Source organism: Desmodus rotundus, chromosome 7 (genome assembly GCF_022682495.2).
Source record: "Desmodus rotundus isolate HL8 chromosome 7, HLdesRot8A.1, whole genome shotgun sequence".
Lineage (NCBI taxonomy): Eukaryota > Metazoa > Chordata > Mammalia > Chiroptera > Phyllostomidae > Desmodus > Desmodus rotundus.
The window spans coordinates 82,866,871-82,885,504 of NC_071393.1; the positions used below are offsets into that span (position 1 = coordinate 82,866,871).

General features: G+C 47.2%; 1 protein-coding gene across 2 annotated transcripts in view; it reads right to left on the bottom strand.

Moving 5' to 3' along the window:
- Positions 1-3,955: 3,955 nt before the first annotated feature.
- Positions 3,956-18,634, bottom strand: part of TNFAIP8L3 (TNF alpha induced protein 8 like 3) — a 38,216-nt gene continuing 23,537 nt past the window's right edge. For both annotated transcript variants that reach the window (XM_024567841.4, XM_045202135.2), the window contains exon 2: positions 3,956-5,450. In XM_024567841.4, the coding sequence (XP_024423609.1) occupies positions 4,888-5,450 (563 nt within the window). In that variant the 3' untranslated portion in view covers positions 3,956-4,887. The remainder of the gene's footprint in view (positions 5,451-18,634) is intronic.

The following is an 18,634-nucleotide window of genomic DNA, read 5'->3' on the forward strand; positions in this document are numbered from 1 at the left end:
CAGAGCCTCTCTCCTGTGGTGCTCAGGAACTATGGGGCTGGAAGGGTTCTGGGAGACCTTATGCGACTCTGTTTTACTCTTGAGGAAACAGGCCCAAGAGGTGAAGTGTAAGGAAATCACCAGGTACTGGGCAAGATAAGACTGAGTCCCCCAACTCATGGCTTATTCCACTTTTCGTTGCCTATGAAAGCTAAAAGGAAAACAAACCCCCAACTATTCATCTCCCCTGTCTCCTCAAACCAACCATCTATTTCTAAAATCAAGTTGCAGCTGTTTCTGAGACAGAGCAGGGCAGCCCATTCCCATCACTAAAGAAATATGACCCTCTTGGCAGGGAAGACATTGCTCTGAGGGGTAGAAGGAGCCCAATCACTCCCTCCACTCCTCAGGGCCCAGCCCACAGGCTCTGCCTTCACAAGTGCCAGAGGCTGGAAGAGTGTTCTCTCCCTCCTAATGTAACCTAATTGCTGCCTCCCTGCTAGCCCAGGCACTCAGCATTCCCTGTGCCAAGCTCTGGCTCCCACCCAGGCCCTCCTTGAGGTGGAGCCAATCCCCAGACTCCCTTGTCCCAGGAACAGGTCCAGAAAGGCCTTAGCAATCAGTAAGGAAGAGCTCTATTCCACGGTCTAGGGGGTCCGGCTGCCCCAGCTCATGCTGCCTGGGTGGGTGGCCAGGACACCTCCTCTGTAGGGACCTGCCCCAGCTCAGCAAATAAAAGACAAAAAAGGGAAAGGACAGGTGTGGCCCTTAGTGTGGCCCTGAGTTGCCGGTGAGGGTGGGGTGTGAGAAACTGCTTGCTCTGGCTAACCCCTCCTTCTGGAACTAGGAGGAGCTCTTGAGTGCCACATGCCTTACTCTTCAATTCAGCCAAATATTGAGCTACTGGGATCCTGGAACCACTCACACTCTGGACACCTGGGAATCTGCATGACAGCAGGTGAAGCTGGAACTGGGGCAGTGTGGGCCAGTCCAGGCGATGTCTCTTCTTCACAAGGAAGCTTTGCAAGCCCTCTCCACTATTCCCTTCCTCGGGGTCAACAGTGCCTAGTGTGTCCAGTGATGGCCTCCCTGTACCTTTGAGATTTATTACTCGGAATGCCAGGACAGGCTCGTCAATTCTTTGGTTTAGGTATGGTAGCTCTGCCTGACCAGTTTTCAAAGGGTAGGCAGAACATGTAGGAGCCTGCCTCTCCCTGCAGCCAGCCTCTGTGTCCCCAGGCACATGTTTACCCTGAAGCCTTTGAAGCCCCACCACCGAGTCACCATGAAGGGCAGGGTGACATTCATTCATTCTCTCCAAGCCTATACTTTCACGTGTTGTAGCGACATTTCTCAAAATTGAGAACTCACAGGTGCCTAGCTATGCCTGCAACCCTGAGGGTGTGCCCAGGCCTATTAGAGAAACACACTGTTACTTTTCTCTCATTTGAGCTGACCCATCAGCATGAGTGACATTGTGAGCACAAAGAGAAACGCGGACCCCGAAGCCAGAGGGCATCATCTGACTTACGGTCGCCATCCCTTCATGATTCAGAAGGTACTGATGATGATTTGTGATTTTTTTAAAAGTTAGAATGAAAGAAAAATTGTAAAACTCCTTTTACAACTTATGGACTCTTCCCCCTCCAACTCACCCACCCCAGAACCTCCTCCAAGGCCATCTGATTCATGACTTTTGTCCATGTCCCAGCCAGTCCATTAATGGACAGCTCCTGCTAATGCAGTGTCTTGGCTGCCAGTTGGCTGATCTAGAATTTTCCCGGATTGGTTTTGCTCTTGACACCTGGAACCATATTAAATTAAAAACAATTTTTCCAAAGATATTGGAGCAGAGAGCATGCAGGCCTGATTCGAGCCTGCTTTCTTTTTATATGTAAATGAATAGAAGAAGTTCATTGGAGCAGCCAATGAGTGTACTGATTTGCTTCTGAAAAAAGTACAGATGGGCGAGATGGGAGTTTGGAGGAGACACACAGATGGAGCAGTCTTTTCATTTTGTCACTGAGCAGAGACCTGGAGCTGCTGAGGGTGTCAGAGCTCACAGATGCAGACTCGCAGGGACGAGGAGTGATGCAGACACAGGCAGGCACAGAGGCAGGAAACGTCTTCCTGCAGGTTCAGATACACAGGGACACATAAGCAGGGTGGGGGGGACCTTCAGCACGAGTCCCTGGTGTTCCCCATGGGGACAGAGCTGAGTGCTCAGGGATGGCGGGGGATTCCAGATGACAGACAAGCTGCTCCGGGGAACCCCACCCCCTTAAAGAATGAGTCCTGTCTGCCTTGGATTTGCTCAGCCGGGCAGCGCTGTCTGGTTTGTGTGGGGCTTGATCAATTGTGCGAGTGTGTACTGCTGCTTGTTGGAAGTCAGTTTTATTTCGGGTGCCACTTACATGTAGGCCTGCGCATGCTAACCTTGTTTTTGTGGGTTCTCATTATTGAAAATTTTGTACAGAGTTCTGAGCAAAATGCACATCTGCTAGCCTGCCACATTTTTTTCAGCCCAAAGAGCCTCTCTCTTGTTTACTACATTGTTATGTAAAGTATTTGAAATTTCTTACCTTTTCATTTGGTTGATGAATTCGACAATTACTTGAACTTATATGCCAATGTAGGTTAAAATGTGTACACAGGGCTGGTTTTGGCTCTGTTTAGAGGAATGGCGGGTTACCTGTCCCTGGGTAGCCCAGCTCCCCCGGCTAATGTTGGTAAGTTTGAGATACACTCAGCTGGCCTTGCAGTACAGAGAGCCCCTTGGCTGCCTCAGCTGGGGAAGCCTAAGGCCATAGAAGATGTCTGTTGTTGCCCTTGCTGAGACCTGCTGGTGGAAGCGCTGATCTTTCTCTGAGCAGAACAAGGACGTCGCAGGTCCTGTAGAGACTCATGGGCTGTCAGAACTCAGCCCTCCTTTGCCTGGGAATCTGCCTTCTTCCTGGCTGTGTCTCAGATGGGCAGAAGACAGTTCCACCCATTCTTTTTGGGTCGCAGTTCTCTGGATAGGTCTACCTGGCTTAGTGAAAAAAGAACCAGCTCTCAAACTAGAACACAATCCCTAATCAGATGAGTACACCAAAGCGAGCATTGAGGACTATGTGAAAATGCATTCAGCTACTGCTGGGGGGTTTGCTGCCGACTGGGTGGGTGAGAAGGGGAGCAGTCTGCTTGTGGTTTCCACCAGCTGTACCCAAACTACCAACGACTTCCCCAGCCCAGATTGGCACAGGGCATCACTGTTAGTCCTCGAGTCTATGAGGAGGCTGTCAAATATGGAGAACAGTGGATTACTTAACTATTGCCCATTCCTCCCCGGACATCCTTCCTATGAACTAATTATGAGTGCTGGTAGCTGAAGAACTTACCTGCATGGTTTGCACTGATGTTGACAAGGGAGCTAGTTCAGGCTAAATGGCCACTGTAGGTTTTTTTTCACACGTTCCCACATACCACCTCTTGATGTTCCTGCTAGAGACCATGGCGTGGCATAAGCCAGAGGGCTGAGCTAATGTGGCATTTTACAAAAGAGGCGTCGCAGGACAGGAGGTGATGCAGGAAGAGCACGTCTCTTAATGTGGTGTCCTCCAGACAACATTGTAAGACAATACATTCCCCTGACGTTTGCTGAGAGTGTGACGAAAAGGTGGCAGGATGCCCTGACTGGTGTGGCTCAGGGGGGTTGGTGTCAGCCCACAAAGCGAAAGGTTCAATTCCTGCCTCTCTGTGAGAGACGACTGATTGATGTTTCCCTCTCTCCTTCCCTTCCCTTCTCCACACCCCTGAGCTGGCTCTCCCTAGACCAGGGGCACAGCCCTACCTGGCTTCCCCTGGGGCTACATCCCCTCAGGGTCTAAGGGCAGAGGCTTTACTCTCCATTTTCTTCTTCCTTTAAATCCCATTATTCTTAACACTGTATATAACTCCAGGGGATTTTAATTTTTGAATAACAATTCCAAAACCTCTTGTTGGAGGGGTAGTTTCAATTTATTAATGAACCAGAGAAAACAGCACAGAATGACTATGAAGGACCCAGAAAGACAGATGGGGGGTTCATTTTGCCTGGCTCGCCTGTGCATGCCAGATTAAGCCCTCCCGTGTCTCATGGACTGTGCCCCTGGGACGCGGGACAGCCGGTCCCACAGCAGAGCACAGTTCGCTTCTGTGCAACGGGTGGCAAACTCCGCGTGCCCGCCGGAGGGTCATAAATCAGCACATCTGAGACCTAAAAGACGGCTTCTGAGAAACATCCTCCCAAATGGCCGCTATATTTTTCACACCTTTAGATTCATTTCCAGTTTGTTTGAAAGAGCACATCTGGAGACAGACCGCAAACCCAGACCACCAGAGACTATTGTTCTGTTCGTTGCTGTGTAGTGGTCTGGATCCAGGTCGGACCCTCCCACACCCTGAAGGGAAAGTAAGACCCTACTTTAGTGTTTTCAAAAGCATGAACATACACTGTTTCATTTGATCCTCACAGCAGCCCTAGAAGGCAGACAGGCAGGTATCCTGGCTCCAAGACCCAGAGGACAGAGGAGCCGTAACTGGTGGAGCTGGGAACCAAACCCATGTCCTCTGACTCCTGGTCCAGAGCTCCTTCCACTCCACAAGATGAACTGAGGTCTCCTTGAAGAGCAGGGCAGCCTTTCTGCTCAGAATAGACAAAATGTCCTTCGGGCTTGCAGACAAAGGTGATTTTAAGTACAGACCTCATCAGCGAGCTCAGGGAATAAACCCACCTGAGCTCGATTCGACATGAACACTGGAGGGAAGAAAAGGACAGAACACAGGTGTGTCTTTGACAAGGGTTTCTTCCTGTTTTCTTGATTCTCACCCAGACCACGCTGGGTGCAGTAACATGAACGCAGCAAAGTCCAGGAGGAACGAAAATGTTCAAAGGACGTTCTCATCGAGCAATTTATGGATTCCTTCACAAATCCTCTTGAGGTTGGGTCTACAGTTTCCATCCAGACTATAGAGGGTAGAGAGGAACTCCACATCAGCGAAGTGGTTGAAGACATGGTTGATGCGCCCGTGGGTCCTGGGCGTCAGGTGTCGCTGCACCAGTTCATGCACCAGGTCCTTGCACTCGTGTAGGAGCTTGGAGAGCACACTCCTGTCGAAGGTGTATTCCACCTCGTAGAAGCTGATGATGGTCATGGCGGTCTGGTTCAGCTTCTTCCTGAACTTCTCCACGATGACAACCTCCTCCTGGTTGAACTGGTTGTTCCGGTAGAGGATCCCAATTTTGATTGCCACCTTGATTAAGTCTTTCATGATCCTGTGGGCCTCCTTCTTGTTGTGGGTGTGCTCTTTGGTGACTTTGTAGAGCTCATCAAAGATCTCACTGCTGGTGTCATCAATCAACATGCTGGCCACGGCTTTGCTGGCTATTTTGCTCAGAATCTTCTTCTGGGCTTGAATGGCAAGGCTCTTGGAACTGAAAACATCAGGACCTATGGTAAGAAAGAAATGAAGGTTATGGCAATAGGAGAGCAATTTATTATTTTTCTACAAGTGAAACACACTAATTTGAGCTTAACTTCTTAGGGCAAAAACTCATGCTTCTAGAGCCCACACTCCCTGTCTAAACCCCACCCACGCCCAGCTGCCACACTGCCCTGTCCATGTGACATGCTTGTTTACTCTCTTGAACCTTCTAAACTGCGCTCTTCCCTCCCTGGAAGTGCTCGCCTCCTGTCTGGGCCAAATCTCACCTTTTTAGACCTACTCCATGCATACAGCCTTCCAGACTCTATTAGATCTCAGGGGACTCCCTGTAATGGAAACCATTCAGTTTTGCAAATGATACAGGGGGAGAGTTATTGCTTAAGGACAAGAATGTAGTCTTTTTTGACTCTCGGAATCCATATGGACTCAGAATCCATATGGACTGTTCACTGAGTCTAAGGTGTATATTTTTCCAGTTTGATAACTTCGAAACCCAAGATGTGTCTTATAGTCAATGTTGCCAGGTGTCAGTTGTGCCATAGTGTCATCACCTGTGTGCACATCAGTTTACAGAATAAGAGCCAGAGAGATTTGGGAGAAAAGTCAAGAGCACTCTTGTAAGAAACAGTGCCTCGCCAGTGCTCCCGGTGGCACAGAGAACCGCGCCACGTGGGAAATTAGACCCCGACAGCTCCAAGTCAAAGGTGCTACAATCGGTAACACTCTCAATGTGAAGAAGCTTGGAAAAACCACAGCCAGTTTATTTCCTTGTTATTCTCCACTGTACAAATGAAAAAGAACAATACATGTTAAAAATAATACTATGTCTAAGTAAGTCGTAAAAGGATGTTTCAGTAAGTATACTCCCCTTACAGGGCGCTGTACTTATTGAAAATAAAAATTCTAAGTAACAAGAAAGCAATCACAATTTAATTGGCACCATCTTTTTCTCTCTTAAGAACACATAAAACAGCATTTTACAATCAATGGGGTCTTAGATCTGATGAAATACCCTAGGGAGTCACCAATTAGCTGGAGCTGACATTTGGAATTCAACACTCCCCCTCCCCCCATCCAGCCTTACTCAACAGTTTTTATGTGCACTATTATCATTAGCTTCCCAAGGCGGTGTCGGTTGCCTGAGGACAGAGGCAGTGTCTCCCGCAGCACCCAGCTCAGTTCTGGGCACAGGGATGGGCTGGTGTCTGTTGTGAAGTACCAGGGAAATACCGCAGGAGAATAAGAAGGTAGTAACGTATAAGAAGTGCAAACATATACTTACCAAAAACAACAACAAATTTTCCTTTGAGAGTTGAAGGCCCTCTAGGATCTCTAGGGCTTGCCACCCAGAGTGCTCTGTGGCCATGTGGAAGGGACATGTGTGACATGCAGGGTGGATGGCCAGCCAGCCCCACTCGCCACCTTCTGCAGCCCTTGTCTGGCCCCTACCCTATCTCATATTCCACCACCTCTGCCCACCCGGACTCATTTCCCCAGTGGACAGTGATTAATCCCTGGACACTCAGGTCTTGCAGACACAGACTCAATAAACACTCCAACACAATTTAGACACAGGCCCCAGCGTATCCTCCACCCCCATGGCTCCTCACGGACTGGCCCCACCTCGCTCCCTCAGCCCTGGGTCCTTCCAGGACAGCTACTTTGGCTCTCAGGCTGCTCCCTGCTGCGGGCCCCAGTGGCACCGCCTGGACTGGGGTCACTGCAGTGGGATGAGCGGAATGCAGGCACTGGGTGCCGTGATCCTCTCACAGCCCAGGACGCTCCCTCTGTACAGTTTGACACCATAGAATCTTCAAGCAACTCGCTGCCCAGTGTCCCTGACCTGGCTGGGATTTCCCTGCAGCCTCTGTGCAAAGGGACTATCTCTGGACTCTGCCATGAGAAAGCCTGACTTCCTGGTCTGTCCTCTTCCAGAGTCTGAGACAAGTAAATTCTTGCCTCGTCTCATCATCCACCACGGCCACCAGACCTTTGTGTGAATAACCTTTGTTCCAAAAACATCAATTTGCCCTTCAAAGGTAAATATTTACAAGCCTTTTGGCCATGCAAGTGATTGTGCTGTACGTTCGAAGTCAACTCCCCAGGAGAAGCTCAAAGACTTCTGCTTAAGGGCCCTGCCATTGCGACAAGCGTCTGCCTCCTCGCGTGCGTGTTCTGAGGGGAGCAACGAAATCTACACAGATCCACTCTGGAATATCAAAGTGAGTCATTCCTTTGTAGAAACAGTTCCTAAAAATCGCCTGAGAATAAAGTCCTGCAGGAGGCTCTCCAGAAACGCAGCCAACACGCATTTCCACAGAAGCCACAAATCAGCGAAATAGGAGTTCACTAGAACGGAAGCTCTGTGGGAGCAGGGACTGGCGTCTGAGCCCTACTGTCTGTCCAGGGCCTAGTGCACCGGAGGCACTGGTTGCGTGAAGGGAGCGCCGGCTCCAGCAGGCGCCCGTGGTTTTTAACCCTAAGAGCTGGGTGACGCTGGCATTTTTACTGAGGCTTCCTTGCAAGCCTGATTCCAGGCCTCCTCACCACCAGTATTCCCAACCTTGTCCTCTAGAAGTGGCCATCACACCTTTTGCTCATATATCCCCATAAGAATTTGAAAAACTACAACCCTCCTTGCATATTATTTTAACTTGACAGCAAGTATTTTTCACCTCATGGTTAAATAGTTATATTTCTAAATAGATACAATTTCAAGATACTATAAATATTGATATTTTAAAATTAACCTTTTAAGTTATTCTTTTCAGTGAGTCCATTGTAACAGTGAGAAAACACACATTACTGTCCATTTAAAAATGCCGGCGATGTGCCATCTTGGGGCCAAAGTCCTTTTGGTTCTTTGGTTTCGCTGCAATTATTGAGCATTTACTATTTGTTCACCTCTGCACGATGTTGGGGATATCCTCCAGAATATTTAACTGGGTGCTGCCATTCAGACAAATGAAACAAACAGAGTGACATGAAGCAGCTTAAATTGGCATGAGTGACAACAGCTGGGGGAGGTCCCGTGGGCTCTGAAGGTAAATTCAGGTGCGGACAGACGGGGATGGCTGCCATGTTAGGAGGTGGTTTCCACAGGCAGGGAAACAGGCCGGTGATTGTCCCCAGATCACACAGGCCCTCAGAAGTTTTCAGCATCTCTCTTGCATAAACATGCGTTATTTACCTACAAAGGGACTTGGGTGCAAGTTCTTTGGTGAGGGCCCAGGAGGGTCATGGGTATAGCATGTCTGAAGCCCTAAAGATCAAAATCATAAGGAAAGCTTTAAGAAAAAACAGCGCACAACAACAACAACAACAACAGCGAATAAGCAGATTCCCACACTCTACCGCAGGCTGCCAGTATTAACGTCTTTAGAAGCAGAGCCAGTAATGCCAAGCTCCCGACGTGGTTCTCACATGCCGAACGCAGGACCCGCTGACCGTGACGTGCCCCCCTGCTTCCTGTAGAATACTAGTCCTATTAGATGCTCCCGGAAAGAAGGCTCCGTGGTCACTTAAATGAGCTTGTAGATGACTACATATTGTGACTGGCTTTTGATGACTTGCCCTACCAGTTAGCTTATTAAAGGCCTTAAGAAGTTCTGCAATAAAGATATCTGTGTAGTTTTTTTTAGCCTATCACTTCTCAAACTTACTGGACCTTAGAAAGCATATCTGTATCCATAGAGATATATATACACAAATATATATATCTCCCTCCAACAATATCCCATGGTATAGATCATGGGAAATGTGGGGGGAGGGTTGACAGAAATAACCTAAAGACACCAGTCCAATCAACATTTACAACTCCCAGGGATCTGTGGGGGAGGCGCGGGGAGATGCTGCTGTTTCCCACATACACGCATGACTTAAGGAGCGTGTGTGCACTGTGGGAGAGCTGGGAGGGGCAGTCCTATTCAAAAGACATTATGCACATGGAAACCTTGGGCTTGTTTCCTACCGTCCGTCCTTCTGTCTCAGTTTTCTGCAGAGGGACCATGTTGGTGACCCGCCCCCCAGGAGCAACTCCGCAGGCTAAGAGGAAGAGTGTGAGCTTTGGGAGCCAAGGTCAGGAGTGAGTGCTCCTTGGGATATCTAGGGAGACAGGCCTAATGAGTGGGCACAGGTTTGTTTTGTGGAAACACCATGAGATCTAGAATAGGTCTTGGCAAAACTTTTTAGGCCTGTGTACAAGGCTTAAGAAGACTCTTTTCACCAGGGTTGATTCTCTTAACCATATTTGAACAAAAGTTCCCATTCCCCAGCCATAAAAAGTAATGCGTTGTTTACAGTACCTCAGGATCTTGGAGAATGGAGATTAAACTCGTGACTATGCAGCGACTGTATACCGCACCTGACTAGCGCAAAGAGACAAGATTGAGGAAGCTGCAAAATTCCTCCCCATAGAAACAAACAGGGGCTTCCTTAAACCAAGACTAACGGAGGAGCTCAAGGGAAAGAATTACGACGTCAGTGCTCTGAGAAGAAGCACCCTTAGAACATTTACAAGGAAAGGAAAAGTACCAGAACTATGTTGGGAGAATGGCATAATAATGGTTGTGAACTAGTTTGGCCAGAGAAAGCAAAACATAATTTAAGTGGCCCTTTTCCCTGCATGGGAAAGTGCTAGGGCCAGTCTGAGTTGATGTTTCTATAAACGACGCTCAGCCATAGTACAAGTGATGTATGTTTTTACATTTCTAGAAAACACTGAGCTCTCCCAGATGGTGAAACGCCAAGCTGGTAGTGATGAACAGCAGGAAGCTGGGTGAGTGGGCAGCGAAGAGGCAGATGAGCTTCGGCATGGTAAGAACAAGGTAACACACTCCAGGAAAAATAAAGTAAATGACGGGTAGGAAAGATGACCATCTCTGAGCTGTCAGCTACGGCCCAGAAGAGAGCTGAGTATCAACCCAGGACATGTCATGGTAGAGAGGGGCTAGGGGACTGACTCAGCTCCTGTCTCCATACTCACAAGACCAGGTAACCTTTCCACCTCTAGTTAAGGTGTGGAAAACTTGTATGTGAGTATGGATACCTGTGTCAAAATTATAAAACGAAATCACCTGTAAGAGCCAGCACTCCCACAGTATCACTTCATTTCCGTCAGCAGCTTAAGACGAAGGAAAGGAAGAGAGCTAGCTACAAGTGTTCGGTAGAGGTTAGGAGTGGAACTAGTACCCAGAGAGAAGCAATCTGTGGAGCTTAATAAGCACCATCCATTAAAGGGTGACCAACCTTTTGGCGTCTCTGGGCCACACTGGAAGAAGAAGAGTTGTTTTGGGCTACACATTCAATATACTAACAAAAACTGATGAGTAAAAAAAAAGGCTTTAAGTAAATTTTCAATTTTGTGTTGGGCCCCATTCATAGCCATCCTGGACTCCACAAGGCCCATGGGTTGTGGGTTGGACACCCCTGTGAGACCCAGAATACAAGGAAGGGGGGAGCAAAGTTCCTAGGGCATGGGGTGGGCAAGGGAAAGGCTGTGTGTGGGCAGAGGGTGATCTGTGGTTGTGCAAGTTTCTGGCACTCAATCACCTACACTTAGATGTTGGAAGAAAAGTTCAGGCAAGTCTCCTTGAGATGGAGCAGCCTCACAAATGACTTTGAATTTGAACTTTCACGATGTGCCCCCATCCTTCTGCACGTGCACTCAGAGAAGCTGGTTGAACCAGTCACTTCCCTCAGGTTCGGTCTTTCACTACTGATCAGGGGCCAGTGGGGAGACTGACACCCTCTCCCCTTCCTTCCTGCTTTTTGTCTGTTCTCTGGGTGAATGATGAGGAAGGGGGGTTGACTGTGGGGGTGACGTGGTCCGCAGGGTGGGATATCCATGACAATGTTAAAACACCTGGAAGAGACACTGCCTCCGCTTTAGTTCTCGGTTGTCCCTTTGCAGCTATGGGAACAAGACTACTAAGGAACGATTGAGTAGTGCTTTGAAATGCAGACCTAACACAGTTACGGTTTTCAGAAAAACTAATTCGGCCGTTGCATCTCCAAGTGGAGTCAAACTGGAAAACCTTTTCCTTTTCTTGTATAGCACTGTTGTGTACTGCTGGAACAGTAAAGAAAACACACAGCACTGGTGGAAGTACGATGCAGTAAAATCAAGGAGGGGACCTTGGAGTCAGGGACATGCCAAAGCCTTGATCCTCTTCTCCCCCCAGAGACAAATGATCAAGCTTAGAGGCTCATGAAAAATGCCTTTTGTTGGTCTAATCCCTTTCATACTTGATTGATGGCATTTTTAAGGCATTAAGAAATATATTTTGGCATATAAGTGGAACCTAATCAACAAAACAAACAAGCAAGCAAAATATAACCAGACACATTGAAATTAAGAACAAACTGACAGTAACCAGAGGGGAGGTTGGAGGGGTTGATAGAGGGGAAAAAGGGGAAGGGTTTTCAGGAACACTTATAAAGGACACAAGGACAAAACCAAGGGGGGGAGGGAGGAAAATGGAGACAACTGTACTTGAACAACAATAACAACACAAAGACAGGTATTTTGGGATACTTTAAAAGGCATTGCAGTAAAATTTAGATGGTCCGGGCAGGTTAGGAAACAGATTTTTTCCGACTAAAGGTTAATCCAGAACATCCTTGAGGCCTTCTTAGGTCTCGCCCCACCCCTACCTTCCAACACAGCTACCGGCCTTGGGGACATATCCCCTGCGCTCCCCCTTGCTGCTGAGAACATCTGAGGTCCCCAAATTTCCACCGCCTGCCATAAGAAACAAGCAACTTGTGGGTGCTGTGGATGGGGTCACCATGCCTTGGAGGGTGGCAGCCTCTGCCAGGCATGGGCTAGTGGGTGTGCATAAGGAAAGTATTAGAACCTCTATTCTGCGTCTTCATTTTCTAATGGGGTAAATTAGGCTTTGCTAATATTTAACACCCCGGCTGACCCTGGGACCTGTAGTAGGCAGTTAGACATGAGCAGAGGAGTGATGAGCCAGGTATGAAGGTCACCAGGCTGGAAAGCCCCAGGTGACCTTTCCTCCCCTAGCACATCGATGGTCATGCAGCACAGTCATTCTGTTCAGACCCTCCTCTGCTGGCGTGTCACTAGTCACACAGTAGACCCCCGTAGAGGAGGGACAAGGGTGGAGAACAGCCTCATATGACTCCTACACAAGCCCTTGCACAATCACTCCCTTAAGCATTAAGCTTTCAAGACAATGAGGTTCTGAGCAGCATCAAATAATCTTAGGAGCAAAGCCTCAGTATGCTGAGCATAGAGGCAGAGTTTTGCTCATACTAGAGATTCATCTAGGCCTCAGTTGTGTTTTAGCTCCAGGCCCAGAAAAGCAGCAAAACCAGACAGAACAGAGGCCACAGCTGACATCAGGCCCAGCTGCACTGACCCTTCCCCAGAGCAGACCAGCAAGTAGACACCCCCTTCTTCTTTCAAGGCACACAGCTTTGCTTCCTTTGTTCTAAGCTCCGAGGGTCCTTCTTTTGTCTCTGTAACTTGTTTCCTGAGTCACTTCTTCCACCCCTGTGACTTTCTAAATGAACGTTTGCCTGTATTTCAGTTCCTTGGCTCTGAATTCTTTTCTTAGCCAAAGTCAAGGACGGAGGCCTAACAACCTGGAGGGGGGGCGGGGGTGGGGGCGGGGGCGGGGGCGGGGCGGGTGTTTAGTGTCTCCCTTGCTTGTTTGTTCCCTTTCAGCGATTCTGATTGATTTCATCCTATGTGTATGTGTGCTTGGTTAAACAGACTCCCGCTTATATTATGTAGTTCTAACTAAACTAACCCTCACAAAATGGACCAGTGATTTCAAGAGATTCCTGCAAGAAACGCAATTGAGGACTGAAGGCAATATGCTAATCATGCCAGCACAAGGGAACAGCAAGAAAATGGCTTTTCTGAAACCCATTTATAAGGTAAAATAATGATCTAATCAGATCTGACAAGAAATGAGCCATAAAAGCTTCAAAGATTCTAATAAGATGATTTGAAATATGGATTTCAAATACTTTTACTTGCCTTGAGATGCTCCCCAAGCAGTAGGAAGCCATGGCAATTAGCAAGACAGTGGAACGCACTGCGATTTGCTCCTGACTTGTGTGGGTGATGGGGAGAGGCAGTAAGGCACAGCAGACCACCTGGGGTGGGGGGAGGGATGAGTCAAGGATGACACCGAGTGTGTCTCCTAGATGAGGGGACGGGTGGGGTGGGGTCATTAAGGCACCACCAACTGCAACAGGCATCTGGGAGCCTGGGGGGAAGACGACTTCTCAGGTCCCAGAACAATGAGTTTGAGGGGCCCTGGGGAGCATCTGAGCCACATGAGGCTGCACAGGAGGCACCTCTGACTCAACTATCCTACCTACTCTGAGCTTCCCATTTTCCCATCCAAACCCTGTCACTTTCCATCAAAGCAAGACCAGACAAAAAGACCCATCTTCCCTAAATAATTAGCCAATTAGGGATCCTGAGAGATAAAGAGATTCTCCCTAAAAATGCAAACACCTGTTACCATGGTCATAGCGTAGTCTCTGGTCACAGCTTGCTGGGCATCCCTGTCGATCACTGTAGTCAGAGCCGCACTGCATCCTTCCTAAGCGTTCCCTCTCCCCGGTGCGGTCCACCACCAAACCACACGGTTTCCCCACCACGAGAATGAATTATTGAAAAAGAAGGGTTGGAAGTGAAAGGCAGGCTTGGGTGCAGAAGGAGCGGGGTGGAGGGTGGAAGAGAAAAACTAGAATTGTCAGAGACAGCAAAATGCAGAGGAGGGGATGTCGCATCAGCCAGACTTCACTCCCTATGCCATGTGACCACTCGTCCCTCCTCCAGCTCTGGCTTGGGTGCCCCTGAAATTGTGCCTTTGGCTCAGGCCTGGGAACAGGTACAGGGTTTTGCCTTTGCCCTTGGTGGCTGCTCAGTCCTAGAGGTCACTCATCCAGTGGTCTGGAATTAGAACAAAAATGTTTTTTTGGGGGGCCAAGCATGATGAAATTTCTTGGCTACATTGGATGGTTTAGGGTGCTGAGCAAGGACATACAATAGCAATGATAGTTGAACAGGGCATGTCTTATAGGAAAGCAAATTCAGATTGTTGCAACACCTCGTATTACATAATTACACTTTATTGATTATGCTATTACAGTTGTCCCAATTTTTCCCCCTTTTGCCCCCCTCCACCCAGTACCCCCCATTCCCTCCAGCATTCCTCCCCTTTAGTTCATGTCCATGGGTTGTGCATACAATTTCTTTGACTTCTTCATTTTCTATATTGTTCTTAACCTCCCCTGTCTATTCTGTACCTACCAATTTGTACTTCTTAATCCCTGCACCTTTCCCCCATTCTCCCCCTTCCCGTCCCAACAGATAACCCTCCAAATGGTCTCCATATCTATGATTCTGTTCCTATTATGGTTGTTTGCTTAGCTCATTCTTTTAGATTCAGTTTTGGTAGTTGTGAATTTGTTGTCGTTTTAATGTTCATAGTTTTGATCTTCTTTTTCTTAGATCCCTTTAACATTTCATATAATAATGGCTTGGTGATGATGAGATCCTTTAACTTGATCTTATCTGGGAAGCACTTTAACTGCCCTTCCATTCTAAATGCTAGCTTTGTTGGATACAGTAATCTAGGTTGTAGGTCATTGTTTTCATTACTTTGAATACTTCCTGCCCTTCTAGCCTGTGAAGTTTCTTTTGAGAAATCAGCTGACAGTCCTATGGGAACCCCTTTGTAGGTAATTCTCTGCTTTTCTCTTGCTGCTTGTAAGATTCTCTCTTTATCTTTAACCTTTGGCATCTTAATGATGATGTGCCTTGGTGTGGTCCTCTTTGTCTCCATCTTGTTTGGGACTCTCCGTGCCTCCTGGACTTGTATGCCTATTTCCTTCACCAAATTAGGGAAGTGTTCTTTCATTATTTTTTGAAATAGATTTCCAATTTCTTGCTTTTCTCTTCTCCCTCTTGTGCCTCCATGATTCGAATGTTGGTATGTTTGAAGTTGTCCCAGAGACTCCTTGGCCTATCTTTGACTTTTTGGATTCTTTTTACTCTTTGCTATTCTGATTGAATGCTTTTTTCTTCCTTACGTTCCAAACCATTGATTTGATTCTCGGCTTCATGCACTCCACTGTTGGTTCCTGTAGATTTTTCTTTATTTCACTTAGTGTAAACTTCATTTCTGCCAGGGTCTTGTATAATGTTGTTGAAGTACCCAATAGGTTCCTTGAGCATCGTAATAAACAGTGTTTTGAACTCTCTGACAGATCGCTTATCTCCATTTTGTTTAGTTCTCTTTCTGGAGTTTTGATCTGTTCTTTCATTTGGGCCATCTTTTTTTGTCTCCTCATTTTGGCAGCCTCCCCATGTTTGTTTCTACATATTAGGTGGAGCTGCTTTGACTCCATGTCTTGGTAGTGTGGCCTGTTGTAGAGAAGAGCACCTGTGAGTAGGATGGGGCACAGCCTTTGGTAATCGCTGGGCAGGGCATCCCTGTAAACCGGTTGTTGGAGTCTCAGATACGGTATCGTCACTCCGTGGCTCTGTGTGGGGGAGGGCTTGGAGAAAGGGGACAAAGCCACTGCTTGGCCTCTAGCGTTTTAGAGTTTTGTCTCAGAGGAAGCTGTCCCCCAGCACTCGCCCTGATGCCAGATAGTTTAATTTCTCCCCACATGCCCCTGGTGCCTTCCCAGCTGCTGCCCCAGTGCTGCAGCCCAGAGGGAATGAGTGTGCATGAGTCCTAAGTCTGTTGCAGGCCCTTTAAGAGAAGACTCCTGAGAATTTCTGTTTCTTCCACCACCCCAAACTCCACTGGTTTTTACAGTCAGAAGTTATAGGGACTTATCTTCCTGCCACTGGATCCCTGGGCTGGGTGGTCTGGTATGGGGCTAGGATCCCTCACTTCCAAAGTATCCCTCCTGATTTTTATCTACCACACGTGGTTGTGGGACCGCCCCAGGCCTCTCTGCGCATCTCCGCCCCTTCTACCCCTCTAAGATGAATTGACTTCTTTAATTCCTTGGTTGTCATACTTTCATACACCTCGATTTTCTGATAATTCTGGGTGATATTTGTTTTGTAGTTGAGTTGTAATTTTTGCTGTGGCTGGGTGAGGAGGTGAGCCATGTTTACCTACGCCTCCATCTTGACCCTAAGTAAATAATTACACTTTAAAAGCAGCATTTGATCATCTTCAAGATGAAGACCAAGTTTTTTTCAGTTCAGAAATAAATTCCTGGGCCTTGAAATAACTCGTTGTTTCAAGTGGTGAAGAAACATTGGCAGGGTCATCTGTAAGACCTTCTAGCTCATTATCTCATCTTGTCTTAGTTTCTCCCCAGTCCCCCCAACCATCAGCATTGAAGGATCTGTAACTCAATTAATAACGATCATGTCAGAGATAATATCAACTACTGAGCGCAGATTATGTGCTCAAGGTAGTGCGTACCAGGTTTTGATCCTCACAAGGGTTCTGCTAGAGAGGGGCTGTGAGTCCCATTTTAGAGTTGAGGAAACAGAGGCACAACAGATTTAAGAAATTCTCTCAAAGCTACGAGGCTAATAAGCAGCAGAGCTGTAGTTCAAATCAATTCCAGACAAAACCTGTTATCTTTGCCTTCATGCATCTGCTTTCAGAAAATTGTCCTGGGTTCCCTCATGGCTGTGATTTCCCACTTATCTGAGACATCAAACAGGCCTCCATTAAAATCCCCATCTAACAAAGAGATTTAGACTTCATCCTTTTTTTAAATACAAAAAGCCAGTCTTATTATACAATAGAACAATACCACACATTCATCAAAACTGGAAGATACATGAAGCTTTCACTTTAAAGGGTATTTTATATATTTCAACAGAGGCACATACTGATTTTATTTTTCATATTGATTTTACAGCCAGCTCTGAAAAGTGAGTGAGTGATCATTGTACGTATTAGAGCTGACTGTAAAGTCACTGGGTGGTGGATGAATCATCTCCAACTCAACAGGTTAATTTTGGAGAGCTGAGAGATATTTTTGTCTCACTGCACTAGAAGAACAACCATCACTTAAAACAACTTCTACTTACATGATTTCTTTAAACAACACTTATTCATCCCTTCCCCCACTCTCTTTTGCATCTAACAAATAACTAGTGTCTCTCCAAATGGTCCATGTTCAGGCATAATAATAGCAGAGACGACCTTAAGTGTGCTTTATGCACAGTAACTCATCATATCCTTGCACCAGGTCTATGAGTCGGCATTAACAGCATCAGCATCAGCATCATCGTCATCACTATCATCATCATCGTCAGTAGCAGCAGCAGCAGCATTTTACCTCCAAGGAAACCACGCAAAGACAGAGGATGGAGCTTGTTTACAGCTACCACTTCAGAGTGGCAGAGCTGGGTCAGACCTAGGCAGGCTGCCCCAGAGTCCTGCGCTTCAACCCGCCTCGCCGAATGGCTGTTCATGAGGTGATAAACATCAATTAGTTTAAATGGGTTTTTTTGAATTATTGCCCACTTTAAGATGGAGATTGAGCAGGTGCTTTTCCTCAGAAGAATTAATTTTTTAAAAACCACGATGCATTTCAAATGTACAGACAAAACAGAAGTTAATATAACGAACTCTACTTGGGTGGCCACCACCCAGTTGGAACAAATCTTAACATTTTGTCCTCAGACACAGAAGAAAAGTCCTCTTTTCAACTCCCTCTCTTTTCCTTCTGCCCTGTCCCGCCCCCCCGCCGCCTCCCCCCCCCCCCCCCCCCCCCCGCTCCGATCTAACTGCACTTCGGAAGCTGATGCGTCTTTGTCATCTATCTTTTCATACTTTTGCCTCATGGGTATGCATGCATCGACATTATATTGCTCAGAGTGTTTTTAAACTTCAGATAAAGGTGTCATGCTACAGATTCTTCTCCAACTTCATTCAACATTCTGCTTTTGAGATTGATCTGATTTAGTCATTCAGTTGCTTATATGAATATGCTATATATCCATGTTTCCTGTTGATGGACATGTAGGCTCTTTCCACTTTCTGCAAGCAAAACAGTCCACGGACACGTCTCTTTGTGCACACACACAGCAGTGCCCAGGACGCGACTGCCAGGTCCTACACCAGAGGCTGCCAAGTGCTTTCCAGCGAGGCCGCACTAATTTTCACTCCCAGCAGCAGAGCTTGAGTCCCTGTGGTTCCACTTCCTCAACAACACT